Here is a 14,474-nt window from a genome sequence, read left to right as displayed (position 1 = left end):
TACAACAACCAAAGATGACAAGCTGCGGTGAACTGGTGATCAACTTTTTAATGAATTCCTCTTCCTTTCCATCCTCATCCTCACAATCTTGTGCACACTCTGCACTGTTATTGTCTCATTTATTTAGTAAAGATCACGTGCGCTAACACTGCGGCCTGCGCATCCTCGGAAATCAGTTGTCATTAATGTCATCATCAGAATAATTGTCCCCCGCAACTCTTAATGGCTCTCCGTGTGTTTAAAAAATGTGGATGCGTGCGCTGCCGCAAAACGTTTGTCATGTCATTGTTTGAACAGCGCTGTTTTAATTAGGACAGGCTTGCGCGTGCGCGCGTTTGTCCAAATCTCATCCACTTCTGTGCATGTTGCAACAGTGCCCCCACGTGGAAGAGTGGAGGAGAGCATGCTTTCTGAAATCCAACAACAAGCTCATACTCCTATTCTCGCTCACACGCGTACGCGCACGCACACACTCTCCAATGACACGGTGTTATATTTGGAAACACAATTTCATGCTATCAGTCCTGGCAAGCTATTCCATTTAGATAGCTGCCGTCTGTCTATAAACATACAGTACGTGTGTGTGTGTGTGTGTGTGTGTGTGTGTGTGTGTGTGCGTGTTCCCCCCTCATCTGTTTGTATGACTGTGTTTCCCAGAATTTAGTTTAATTGAGGTTTTTTTTTCGTCATTTATTTTGAAAAGGTTGTCATGGTAACGTTTGATTCCAAGTCGTTTGGTTGATTAAAAATGTGCAAATTAATTAAAAAAGTCAGGGGAAAAAAATGATCCCACAGCAGATGATCAGTGAAACATCAAAATGATTCAGATCTGTCACGAACAAACGCGCGCGCGCATTTGCATTCTGAATGCTTTTTGTCACTTTTTGCGTTTTGCACACCAGCTTACAAAACACCGTATTGATCACCCACGAACACAAAACCTTGTTGATTGTCTCCTTGGCTTGACTCCTGTTCCTACATACAGCAAAGCGCAATCTCATCTTTTATTCGCAGCAAACACACAAACTACGGTTCACTCATTTCTCATCCCTCTCTGTCGCTCTCCTCAGTTTGTAACGAAGCACAAATCTCATCAGCCATCTTTTCATCATTATGATACCTTCACTTCTTCCTGTTGCTTGAGCAACAGCCTGTAAATGGACCCGCCCATAATATTGCACAGCTGCCTCCTTTCTCGACACTGACTGATGACCATGCAAGCACACACTGCAACAGCCACAACATTAGGGACACCTGCACAGTTTAATGGCACTCAATTGTAATAATGCTATGAAGGGTTGCGGACTATTAATTAAGCTTCTAAACTACAAAAGTTATGTTTTTAGTTTTATTGGCGTTGTTTTCGCATGAGTGGCATGCATATAAGCCTGTCTTTCTCAAGTAGGGAAGGGTTTTTTAGTCCATACAATGCGAAAGTGTAATTTCACATCCACTACAGTAGGTGGCAGTGGCGCACTCACTTTTTAATTTTTTTTTAAATTGTATTTAAATAAATGTACTTCAAATATTTCTGCGACAGATTAAAAAAAACATCTTAATTAAGTTATTCTTCCTTGTAATGTAGTTAATATTTCTTACTTTTTTATTTTTGTTTTCTTTAATATTAATAAGGCAGAGGTTTGGCGCAGAGCTGGGGCGAGCAAAATTTTTTATTCTTGTGGGGGTGGGGACTCCTTTTATTTGGCTTTTGAATGTGTTTATACTATAAAAACATTTTTTTTAACTAAATTAAAAAAGAAAAACATTGCAAGATTTAAATGTAGCTATATTGCTTATACTACTATATCGGTATATCTTCATAATGGAGCTTTGTGTTAATATTTGTTGGAAGGTACAATCAATTTTATGCGAGAGAGAGAGAAAGAGAGAGAGAGAGAGATCATGTCATAGTCTAATGCTCGGTTGTTAAGGTACTATCAATTAAAAATCAAATAAAAGTAAAAAGAGAGAGAGAGATCATGTCTTAGTCATAGTCATAGTCTAATGCCCGGTTGTTAAGGTACAATCAATTAAAAATCAAACTTAAAAAATAATTTAAAAAAATAGGTCATATGTGGCTAATTTTGCGTTGCTAGTCTTATGCCCGATTATTAGCAAACAATGAATGGGCTACTCAGTCTCTCCTTCCGTTTCCGATTGTTTGTTCTTCCTTGGGTGTGGTCATTTCTTAAAAATCCAACTCAAGGCACAAATATGACAGAAAGTGTGGTTTTTTTCCTTCATAGTTTATGTAAATCATTTTGTGTAATCAAAATGAATTCTATGTGTTATTTTGCAGCATTCACTTAATCTTTCATTTTCAGTTTCAAAGCAAAGCATTATCTTTGAAAGAAACCACATTTCTACAAAAGCACTTCAATTGGATCTCATTAGATCAACTTCACGAATATTCCCGTGGATATTTTGTCTGGCATATCCTCAGATGTCACCCTTAAAAGTCAGCATGTCTTTTCGAAGGTGCTGCTCCAAGTGCTCTCATTTACTGCCTGCCTGCTGACGTTCAAGCTCAATATCACACTGTGCCCAAGGTGTGCGGGAAACTGCATTTGTGGATGACAGGCTTGAATAGGTAAGTGCTCCTTAGCCGTTTCTTCCCGCGCCCGCGTTAACGCGTCCTCTGGTGAATGTGGAAGCGAGGTCATGGCGGTGTGAAAATGCATGGCGGTAGGTGTAAGCACGTTGATGACAGAAGTTATGCATCGACATCTTGAGATGCTTCATGTATAAAACATGTCTGGTGATGGTGAGAGCCAGCCAATAATTGATGCCATTGATCATGTGCACTGGCAGCCGTCCCGGTGGACAATGTGGAACCCAACCTGCCTCCGCAGACTTGACTTGGCCACATCTTCAAAGTGGTGGTTGGGATATTAGGGAATTTCTTCACAAAGTGTATGCAAAACATCACAAGATGATTTTTTCCTTTTGAAACGATAACCTTGGACTCGCAGTTAAAACAGGTCACATTCAATATTCAAGTTTTGGTTTTATTCTGGTGGTTTTGAATCAAATCATACTGTGACGTGATTTTATTAAATTTTTTTGAATCATTTAATTATCTTTTTCCTAATTCAAAACATCTCAAACATTCTTCTTCACTTAGTAGAATGTTTCATTACAGATTTCAAATTAATGTCACAGTTTTCGCTCTGTTCAACCCCAAGAAAATGTTTCTAATAAAAATGAGCACCAGTTTTATTTTAGACCTATTACTTTAAAACCTCCTTCGAGTGGGGGTGGGGCTCTTCACTCCTCTTCCGGGTGCTGCCCTGGGAGGGGTGGGGCTATGAGCGGAGGGGGCTGGCTTTGTCATGGTTGGAGGCATTTCAATGGGCATTTTGGGAGGGATGATTGTTTTAGTTGTCACGGTTGGCTTTGCCTCTGGGATTCTTTCACCTTGGCGGTACACGCAGACCTGAAGAAAGATTTGGACAAAAAAAAAAGTTTCATTTTCAAGCGTGTAGGTTCAACCAGATAAGTATGTTCTAAATCTCAAGATCAGCTCAATCCAGTGATTTCACTCACCACAATATCCACGGATTCCCCTCCGTATTTGTTCTGAACAATCATGGAATATTTGCTGGAATCCTCCATGGAAATGCCTCTGATGGTAAGACTGGCAAACTTGCCCTGGTCGAGGGAGACCACGTACTGAAATGCGGAAACAAAAATTGATAGTGTCAGTTTGGAATCAATATTCTGGACCTCAAACAAAAAACAATGCAATAACTGTATTTCTGTTGGTATTTATACATTCGGATTCGAGCAACATACCGTCATGTGAAGCGCGCTCTTGTACAGTATGTATGGGAATGTTTAGCCGGCTAATGAGCATTATATTAAACTCTTAATTAATCAGTCAATAAAGCCCATCTAGGCAGTGTATCAACGATTCAACACCTTTGTTGTAACTTCGCTTTTGGCCACAAGAGGGAGTTTGCAAATGTGGACGCTGGATCGGAGAGACAAAACCTCCTAGGTTAGCTTAGCGCTAGCTAGCTGGTACAACCGACACAGCAAGGGTGGATCTAAAACTTTATAAAGAATGAAAAAATACCCTCGGTTCTGCCGTTACTGGATGTTAAAGTAAGTTATTTTAATCCTATAAAGCCTGAACCATGAAATATATGAGAGAAAACAATGATTCCTTGTAAATAAGAGTATTTATTGGTCCAAACAAACAAAAAAGGTTTTTGAAAATCAACTTCCACATATGACTTTTGATTTGTGTCATACTTGACACATCCGCTTACAATGCTTTAAATTCATACATTTATAACTGTGAAAAATATATTAATAACAGGCATATCAAACATATTAGCATTTCTAAAAATCAGAAAGAACATTTCCCACTATTAACTCATTCACTGCCATTGACGGCTATAGACATCAAAAATTCATTTTAACAATTTCTATTAGTTTAACATTTTTTTCTACATTTGTTAACAAGAGTATGAAAACCTAGAAAAAAATATTGTACATTTAGAACAGATATAAAATTTGATCGCACGTGCGTTAACTAGAGAAGTCATAAAAAAACCTTTTCTTTTTTTTTTAAAGAAAAAATATTTAAAAATAATAATAATTAAAATAATTGTATTCTTTTAAGGAAAAGATTATTAAAAATTAGGGGCGTCAGGCAATTCAAATTTTTAATCGTAAGTCATCGCATGACTTCACTAGTTTTTAGATTAATCACAAATTGTATCTGTCCTAAATGTACAATCATTTTTTTCTAGGTTTTCATACTCTTGTTAACAAAAGTGGGGGAAAAAATGTTAAACTAGTAGAAATAGCTCAAATGAAATTTTGACGTTTATAGCCGTCAATGGCAGTGAAGTGGTGTTTCTCCTTTCTCAATTGGGGCGATCTTGCTAGGTGATACTGCCCTCTAATGGGTTATCTGTGTAATGCATTTGTAAGATCATATACATCAGGGTTTTAATGGGGAAAAAATATACTCAAAATGGAGGGTTAAACTAAAAAGGGATTTTTTTGTTGTAGATTAATAGATGAAGTGCTTTGACATAAAGCACTATATAAGCGTATAAGCATTTACTATTATGACCAAATTGGAATTTTGTAATGTATGACATGTTTTTCGGCAAAAGTAAAGTACAATTATTAACCCAGTCGAATTGATTCGGTATTCGGTGGATAACGGTAAATGAAAAGTGTTCACGAATTTAATATATGACTGGAAATATGCATCAGGTCAGTTGCGAATCCAGCACACCCATGACCCCAATGAGGACAAGTGATATTAAAACAAGGATTAAAATTCCGTTATCGCCTCAAGTGAGTATCCTGATGTTATCCTTGTCGTTTCCCAAATATCGCACGAATGTCGTATAGCTGTCATGTAGGTCTCTTAAGATCATAAAAAGCTCTTTATCACTTTCAAATCTGCTTGCTTCTTAAGTTCAGTGACGCTTTCATTCTGTGTGGCTTTTCAAGCTTGGAAACAAAAAAAATGCTTGAGTCAACATGTGACTACTTTCTGCATCTATCCTATGTCCTATATGTTATATATATATGTTGAGTGGAGGCGCCCCTGAGATTTGGCAGACACATCACCGAGGACACCAGTTCTTGTTTTAGACGCATTGTTAGCAGGTCAGGGAAGGAATAAAGACGAGGGCAAACTTTCAATAGATTCCTCCAAGACCTTCTCGCCATTTCTTTAGCTTAAATCTTCAAAGGCGGCAGGAGCCACCGCCGGGAAGCTGATAATGTAGAAACAACCATTGACCAACTGGGAGCGCATTTTGGATGTACAGTACGCTTAATTTACCTCATTCACTGCCATTGACGGCTATAGACGTCAAAAATTAGTTTAGCATTTTTTCCCACTTTTGTTAACAAGAGTATGAAAACATAGAAAAAAAATATTGTACATTTAAAACGGATATAAAATACGTGATTAATCTTGAGTTAACTAGTGAGGTCATTTGATTAATTACAATTAAAAAAAAATAATCACCTGATGCCCCCTAATTTAAAAAAAAAGAAAAGAAAGAGAAGATTATTCAAAATTAGAGGCGTCAGACGATTAATTTTTTTTATTGTAATTAATCGCATGACATCAATAGTTAACTCACGATTAATCACACATTATATACCTGTTCTAAATGTACAATACATTTTTTTCCTAGGTTTTCATACTCTTGTCAACAAGTGGAAAAAATATGAAACGAATGATTTTTTATTTTTTTATTTTTTCTTCTGGAGAGCTCAGTATTGTTCATTCGGTAATTTTACTGATTTGACATGTCATCATCATTGCTCTCCTTTTTTTTTTAAATTTTTTTTATATATATATATATATTTTGTATTTTATTTTTTTTGTATGTGGGTGAATATGTGTATGTGCGTGCGTGCGTTCATTAGTTCACCTAAAACCTATAAACAAAAAATAATCCCATACCGTTTCCCCAAACTAATTATTTTATTATTTTATTATTATTAATAATTTTTTGACGTCTACAGCCGTCAATGGCAGTGAATGAGTTAAGCAAGGGTGTGTTTATTTTTGTTTTGTTTGCTGACTTCATCAGCCTGAAATGCAATCACTTCTGATTGTTTTTCACATCCCAGATTCTGGTTATGAAATTATATATTTGGCGTGTGCTTAAAGATATTTAAAAAAAAAAAAAATGATTGGAACAAGCGATGTGAAGACGAATAGCTGATATTAATAACATTTTCATAACAATAGCAAGCAACAAACCGTTTGAATTATTTATCAAACCGACAAGGGCAAAAGAAGATGTTGCTTTCATGCTTGACAGGCAGCGCATTCAATTGGAAGTTCTGCTCATTTATTTCTCCGTTGACGATTTTACCTGATCATCACGCTCGACCTCGACTCCGTTCTTCAGCCAGGAGACTTGAGGTTTGGGGTCCCCGCACACCGTGCACGTTAAACTCAGCGTCTGGTTGCATACACGTGATGAGTCATCCACGTCATCGGACAATCATGTTGAGCTTTCACGCTCAAATGTTACCTTCTTTTCCATAATGGTGACGACGTCAGGCAGACCTCCGATCACCTTACCGCGGTCTGTGGGAAAACACGAGTCGGTTAGCGAACGGCGTTATTGCGTAAAAGACGATACTTGAACCGAATGAGAAGATGCATACTCACTCTTGTCAGCATAAGCTAAAGCCCTGGAAACAAAAAACGGACACGTTTAGGCTCAATAATCCAAAATGGCGACCAGGGATGACACACTTTTTATTATTCTAGCAAGTAGAAGTTGGTCACATTTCCCTTAAATTTTCCTCTCCATACTGAGGTCGGAATCAGTTCTCAGATGGATCGCCACAGGATGCAAAAAAAAAAAAAGAAGAAGCCAAACTACAATTTGAATGTTCTCTGTTATTTAAAGCTGTTTTTCTGCCAATTAGAGCAGCCGGGCCGGGTGAGAGGTCATCCTGTGAAGCAGATGGCTCGGGGAACTCTGCTCTCCTTGTCCCATCTTGACACTCAATAAGAAGCCAGCAGGGCGACACTTGCAACAGCGTGCAGGTAAAATGTTGCGCTTCAACGCCTCTCATTGAATGTTAATTAGAAAAGGGATTTGAGCCGGTTTCCACTGTGCTTTTCGTCATTATTTCTTTTAGCGACTTTTGATTTTGGGCTAATGGATGCTGAAAATGCAGCGTGTACCTTGTGTGTCACAGTCAAGATTCATTTTTCTTTTTTTGGGGGGGGGTCATTTTAAAATAGAGCTTGATGATAATCAAACACAAATTGGTAAGACACCTGCTGTAGTTTATGTTAGGGAAGGTCGAGTACCAATACTACTCACCCCCCACACCCTCTTGTGGGGCTGTTTTATGATCAGGAACTACAAATTAGAAGAATAGATAATTGCCATTAATTTCATGCAATTATAAAAATGCTATATTGGTATATACTGTATATAAAAAGGTATTTCTTTAAAATGATCTGTCATTGTTTTGTGTGTTTGTGTGTGTGTGTGTGTGTGTGTGTGTGTGGGGGGGGGGGTTATGTATTAAAAGTACTAGTGGTATCGGTAGTTGGTATCAGTATTGGTAGGCTAGAGTTGAGTACTTGGACTGTTATCGATCTGGGAAAAAAAGTAGTATCAAACATTCCTTGTTCATATTATTATTATACTGATGGTATAATAAATAACCTTTAGGGGTGGGAATCTTGGAATGTCTCACGATTCGATTCGATTCCGATTTTTGGGTATGCGATTCAGAATCGATTTTCGATTACGAACGATTTTTGATTGACAATGATTTGATTGACAATGATTTTTGCTTCCATTTTTAGATGTTCAAGGAATCGTAATGATCTACTCCAGTCTGACTCGCTAATGCTAATTAGTGCGCTACTCGCGGCACTTTTATCACTCAAAAGAACACACTGCAAAAAAACAACTTTTATTGGAATAACTTGATCGGGACTTTTTCCTTCTACTCTCTAATGTGGCTACAACTTAACAGTGTATCTGACCACGTGGAACCACACTGCCCCTAAGTGGCCAAATCGGCTACAACATGAACAGCGCTCCCAATAAAGTCACACACACACACAAAGGGAAGACAGCATAAAATAATTTAAATAGAATCGATTTTGGGACATTAAAAATTGATTCTGAATCGTACTAAATGAGAATCGTGATTCTTATGAGAATCGATTTTTTGGCACACCCCTAATAACCTTGTCACAAGTAGCTACAGCTAGCGTGTGTAGCACAAGCTGAGACAGTCTACAATCTATTTACTACATTCTCTACTTCATTTATTATCATTTGGCTATTTTCCTTTTATGGTTTTTCGGCAATTTGTCATCACTGGCTTCCGAGAGTGTATGACTGCTAATTACATGTAAGTCGTAGTTTGCTAGCTTTTCTTTGGTTTCTTAACAAGCGCTCCATCCTGTTTATCATACCAAACTATGAATCCAAAGTTGAATAAATCATGCTGATTAGAACCGTTGCAAAGACATTGTTTGAGATTGAAGACTTACTTGAGTTTCTGGAACTCAGCGTGCGCTTTGTCAAAAACTGTCAAAAACAAAAACATATTTTTACTTTTATCACTTAAAACTGAAATGACATAACACAACAACTTTACTGTAGTTAATGCTAGTTGAACTCATATTGATTTTTTTTCAAATTCACCCCCGCAAATGTACTGACCTTCACCACTGAGGTCCAGCGAGCGCTTGTGAGAGTCTTCAGGGTCGGTGATGACGATTGAGTACCTCCCTTTGTCCTTCTCAGTTGGTTCAATCACCTTTTACATCAGGAAGTTCATTCAGCCACTTGTCAACACTAAAGCTATCATTTCATCAGGGCCCAGCTATTAAATTATACATGCACGCCCATAACTCATGCTCATTTCATCTGAAAGGTAATTACAATTATGACACATTCTGGCACAGAGTAAAAGAAAAAAAAGGGAAAAAAAGATAGCATTCATCTAATTAATTTTAAAGGACACATATTTTTTTTTTCTATTCTATCTATTCTAAATTTGTTACATTCTTCTAGAGCAGCGGTTCTTAACCTGTGTTCAGTCTCAGGAGTTCAGCAGATGTCAAGACACACACCTGATTTGCTTGGCCTATCTTTGCGGCAGGGAATTTGGTGCGCTCAACTTTTGATTGTTGTTGTGATGCTATATCTACCGTTATGATTTCTTTAATATTGTATTCCCTTTCAAAGCAAGTGGCCGGACAAATATATGCAATGTGGATTCACATGTGTAACGGAACGTATGGTGTTCCACAGGGTTCAATGCTGGGGCCTCTGCTGTTTTCATTGTATCTGCTGTATCAGTTGTTTTATAGCGCTGTAAAAGTTGAGTTGAGTGCTGAGAGTCAAGGTCCTAACGGCATCATTTGCAATGTCAAGTTGAGCAATTCTAGTCCCGCGCAGCTAGCTAGCTAGCAAAACTAAAGAAACACTTCCTCGTCATGCAGGGAGAGATGAAGAACAACGCTTTCTGAATTCAAGGTGAAGAAAAAATAAAAATAAAAATAAAAAAGAGCAATGATGATGACATGTCAAATCGTTAAAATTACCGAATGAACAATACTGAGCTAAAATTCTAATAAAATAAAATAAAATAAATTAAAATGAAAAAATTATTTTAAAAAAATAATAAAAATAAGTAAATAAATAATAATAATAAAAAATAAAAACTAAAAATAAAAATAAAAATAAAAATAAAAATAAAAATAAAAATAAAAATAAAAATAAAAATAAAAATAAAAATAAAAATAAAAATAAAAATAATTCAAGGTGAAGAAAGCCAGAACATTTTATAATTCAATAAAGAAGGGTTGGGTGAATGCGCCTAGTAAACTGGTGTGGTTCAGTACCTCCAACCAGGTTAAGAAACACTATTCTAGAGGTCACCTCTGCACTCACAAATTAGTTATGGATGCACCAAAATAGACAGAAAATGTAATACCTCCATTGTTGCCATAGCAGGTGTTCCTCCTATCACAATCTTGTCACTGTGGCAGAGTTTTTTGTCACTGTTGAGAGGCACGGAGAGCGAGAGATTATTAGGCTGTGCACATGTATGCAATTATTGTTTATATGCGAGTGTGTACTGCCCACTTTTGAGGTAATGGAAAATCATGTTTACACGGCAGCCTAATGTTACGCCTAGGGAGACTAATTCCTCTTTCTCTTGCTATCTGTCACTCGCTCTCGTGTGCACTCGCAGAAGGCGTGAGCCGGGGTTACAAATCTCATCTCCCTAATTTGTGTTCTATGAATAATTAAATAACCTCAAAAGCCTCAAAAGCGAACCCGCGTCACCCTTCCCGCCTTCCACCTTTGTCATTCTTTACCTTACCCTCAAGCCTTCTCCCTTCATGTTGTCATTACACCTGTTTGCGCATTTTCCTCGCTAGGGACCCATGGAGTGCTTTAAAGTGCAGACATGTCTGTGATTTTTGCTACAAAACAGGCCAATTTTGCTCCAATAACACGGATAATGAAAGCACTAGCAACCGCCGTCCCAGTGCGAATTGTTTTTGCCGTCGACTTGTGAGGAGAAGCCAAACAAGATGCTTTGCGCTTCTCATATATTTGTAGGCAGGCTTAAAATAATCACCTCTCCCCCTTGCACTTCGTACGCTCTGTTTTCATTATTTTTGTCACGGAGGGAAGCAGTAATTGCAGTGGCGGGCTTGGAAGGTGAAATGGCGCCTTACCCGCAGTACCAGACGATGTTCATCTCTGAAGTGTAATACTTCATGGGACACTGCAGCTGAATGCCGGTGGCTGTGCAGTGGATCACCAGCTCTTGTGCACTCACTCCTGCGGGTGATGATAGAGGTGGGAGGGGGTTGCACACAGGTCACTTTGGAAAAGCAGGCAGCCACTTTTGGACTGCTGACAGTCACCAGGCAGGCAGGCAGGCAACTTCCCCAACTTCAGGGGACTGTAATTCAATTTCAGTCTACACGCATGAAAAGCTGCATGAATAAAGGATTAGATTGCTTTTTTTTCTCTTGACCCTCCAATGATGAAGCATTAGTGCAAGCATCTTTTTTTCTCTTTTTTTTTTCTTTTTTTTTTTTTTTACTGTGGGCTATAGATGAATAAATATTTAAAACAAGTTATTCAGGTAAAATAGGTTGTTGAAATACTATTAGATTATTATTATTATTTTATTTACTATTTTAATTCATTATAATATATATATATATATATTAGGGGTGTGAACTGCCTAGTATCTTGCGATTCGATCTGTATCACGATTCATAGTTCATGATTCGATACCAATTAATCTTGATACAAATCTAAAATTTTGAAAAATACTGATCAGTAAACTTGTACATGTACACTGTAAGATTTGTATGAAAATGTACTTCAGGCTTATAACTGTGAGCCACTGTATTTAACAAACAGGTTAGAATCTGTTTCATGTCAGAACAGCATTAAAATAAAATATTAAGGCTTAATGTTCTATTAATATAACATTTTTCCATGCTTAATGTGTAAAAGATAACCCTAAATAAGACATTATGTTGAATATTTACATCAAAAATTGATCTTTAAAAATCTATTTGGCTGCATATGAATCGATACGAGATGATATTGAAGACACGATTAAAGCCCGTTTCTCACTGAGCGGTGCAGGTTTGCGAAGGTGTGCGCACAGAGCGAGCGTTGCTTTTTTCGGCAGGCTTCGTTGAATGTTGCAAAACATTGCAAAGACACACTCGCCACACACTCTCAAACCCTTTTGCTTGTCGCAGAGAAATTTGGAACATTTTCAAAGGAGCAAGAGACAGAAAGACACCTACCAGCCAGTCGGGTGATCTGGTTTATGGCCTCTTCAAAAACTAGGAAATAAGATACACAAATGAAATGGCTTTAATTGCAATTGGGAAGAAAAAAAATTTCGGAATCAGAATCAGTTGCAATTCATGCCAGGTGCTCAAATTTCTGCTTGCAAGTCAAAACAAAAAATTGTTCAAACAACAGCTCATATCTCAAAAAACATTGGTCACATCTTATTACATTGTGCAGGTGTAACTAATTAAGTGGCAGGTGACAATGCGTAATTTTAAAAAACGTGTGACAGACCATTACAAGTAGTAATAGCAAAACGTAATACAGATTATAGTATTTCTTGGAAATAAATCCAGGCCGGTGGGCATACAAGCTGTCACATCAAATTATTTTTACACTCCAGTTAAGGGTTACACAATTTGAAATTTTATGAAATACAAAGTGGATATAAACAGTCAAGATGCTTACATTTTAAACACGTTCTGTCCTTCACCCATGATTTAATGAGAAAACTAGAAATCACATATTTTGGGGATTTATTCTTGATTTTTGCCCTCATCAATACATTTTGTAATTCAGTTTGTTTACCTTTTCCAGAAACATCAATTTGGCTCATATCCTTTCCTCTCGCATCGCTGATGGTGGCCTTGTAGATCCCTGACGTTTGCAGAGAAAACTGCAGAAAAGACGGTAGAATCAAATCAAATAAGGACAGATGACATTTCTTTACCACTTTCAAAAATGTCTAAGCAATGAGCTAATTGCAATGATAATAGCAGATATTTTAATATCAACAGAAGCAAAAAAAAAAAAAGTTACCAGTTTGATTGCCAGTTTACAGACTCCTGAGTTCAAGTCAGGCTTCACATCAGGAATTATTTCGGTGTCTTCTCTGAACCAGTGGAATTCCGAATCTTTCTTCAAGTTGGCGACCTACAATGAAAACGCAACATACAGCAACATGCAAGTGTTCAATGTATGCATGGGCCTTATGTCAACTTGCTCGCCGATGCTTGATGTTGTCGCAGGGAACCGGGCCAGCTTGAATTATTCAGATAAAACGACAGTAGCTGGCAACTCAATCAAAAACAACAGGAGGGAAAACAACCTTTGGTGAGTGACAGTAACAGTTTAACTGTAAATAATGTAAGACTGGTTGTATATCGTTACAACATACATTAGTGAAGATTGAATGGCGTGAACTTCCCCAGGCCGGCCAAGTTAGTGAGCGCGTCTGTGACATATGTCAGCATCCAGGCTTTGTTTTCCGAGCGAACGCGTTCAGCAAAATCTCTGCAATGCATTTTACATGCTGACATGCTAATATAAAATTCTCAACAATACGCATCTCAGCATATGATGCAAGGATTTCGTCGTAGCTGGTTTGGCTGTCAAGTTTTTCCGCTCGTAGCGGCAGGCGCGATATTACTGGGTTTTCTTTTGTTTTTATTCATCACAATTCCTTAAGGGGAAATTCCACTCATGCAAGAATGGATAACTGGTTGTTAACGTAATAATCAGCAATAAAAGAGTATTTATAGCGAATAAAAAAGGAGGTTGAGTCTCTTTATTTTTTTCTTTTAACAGCTTCTAAATGTTTGATCACAAATCTAACATTCTCTATTGCTTCCATTAAGCCATCATTTTGTGTCACTTTTGATGTGGAGTACCTTAACTTCCTTCAGAACAATTTAAACCTTGAAGTCTTACGCTGCCATTGAAAATGTGTAGTGGTTAGAAGCACGGATATAATTCATGCGTAAATCAGTTCCTAATGCTTTTAATGTGGCCAACTTCAGACTGTATAACATTTTGATAATTGTACGTAAGTTCACTATGAGTTCATTAAGATTCACTCCGGGCTCTCCAGGATGAAAAAGGCTGTCTTTCCACCATGCAGAGTTGTGGCCTGCAGTTAGTCACCCTAAATAATGTAGTGTTCTCGAACAAATCACACACAATAACCACTTTTTTTTCTTTCTTTTTTTTTGCAGCATGGCGGAAGCTTGACAAGTAGCTTTTATTATGCCGTACTTGCAGAGTTGCTCCTCAAGTACCCGCGTTCTTTCAAACGTATTTTTTCACGTTTATTCACAAAGGCAAAATCTCAGCAGCCTCATTCCGGTGAGTCCGTGTGGCTGGACGTTATCATTA

The 14,474-nt window shown here is 37.6% G+C and overlaps 1 protein-coding gene across 1 annotated transcript in view; it reads right to left on the bottom strand.

Moving 5' to 3' along the window:
• Positions 1 to 3,011: 3,011 nt before the first annotated feature.
• Positions 3,012 to 14,474, bottom strand: part of myom2b (myomesin 2b) — a 30,000-nt gene continuing 18,537 nt past the window's right edge. Inside the window, exons 28-39 of the mRNA XM_077563575.1 lie at positions 13,140 to 13,253; positions 12,909 to 12,996; positions 12,332 to 12,370; positions 11,234 to 11,339; positions 10,480 to 10,546; positions 9,201 to 9,297; positions 9,029 to 9,065; positions 7,169 to 7,191; positions 7,029 to 7,084; positions 6,867 to 6,956; positions 3,547 to 3,672; positions 3,012 to 3,436 (exon numbers count right to left, since the gene is read on the bottom strand). Coding sequence (XP_077419701.1) covers positions 3,236 to 3,436; positions 3,547 to 3,672; positions 6,867 to 6,956; positions 7,029 to 7,084; positions 7,169 to 7,191; positions 9,029 to 9,065; positions 9,201 to 9,297; positions 10,480 to 10,546; positions 11,234 to 11,339; positions 12,332 to 12,370; positions 12,909 to 12,996; positions 13,140 to 13,253 — 1,044 coding nt within the window. The 3' untranslated portion in view covers positions 3,012 to 3,235. The remainder of the gene's footprint in view (positions 3,437 to 3,546; positions 3,673 to 6,866; positions 6,957 to 7,028; positions 7,085 to 7,168; positions 7,192 to 9,028; positions 9,066 to 9,200; positions 9,298 to 10,479; positions 10,547 to 11,233; positions 11,340 to 12,331; positions 12,371 to 12,908; positions 12,997 to 13,139; positions 13,254 to 14,474) is intronic.

Source organism: Vanacampus margaritifer, chromosome 4 (genome assembly GCF_051991255.1).
Source record: "Vanacampus margaritifer isolate UIUO_Vmar chromosome 4, RoL_Vmar_1.0, whole genome shotgun sequence".
Lineage (NCBI taxonomy): Eukaryota > Metazoa > Chordata > Actinopteri > Syngnathiformes > Syngnathidae > Vanacampus > Vanacampus margaritifer.
The sequence above is the reverse complement of the archived record's forward strand: the minus strand, read 5'-3'. Positions and strand labels throughout refer to the sequence as shown.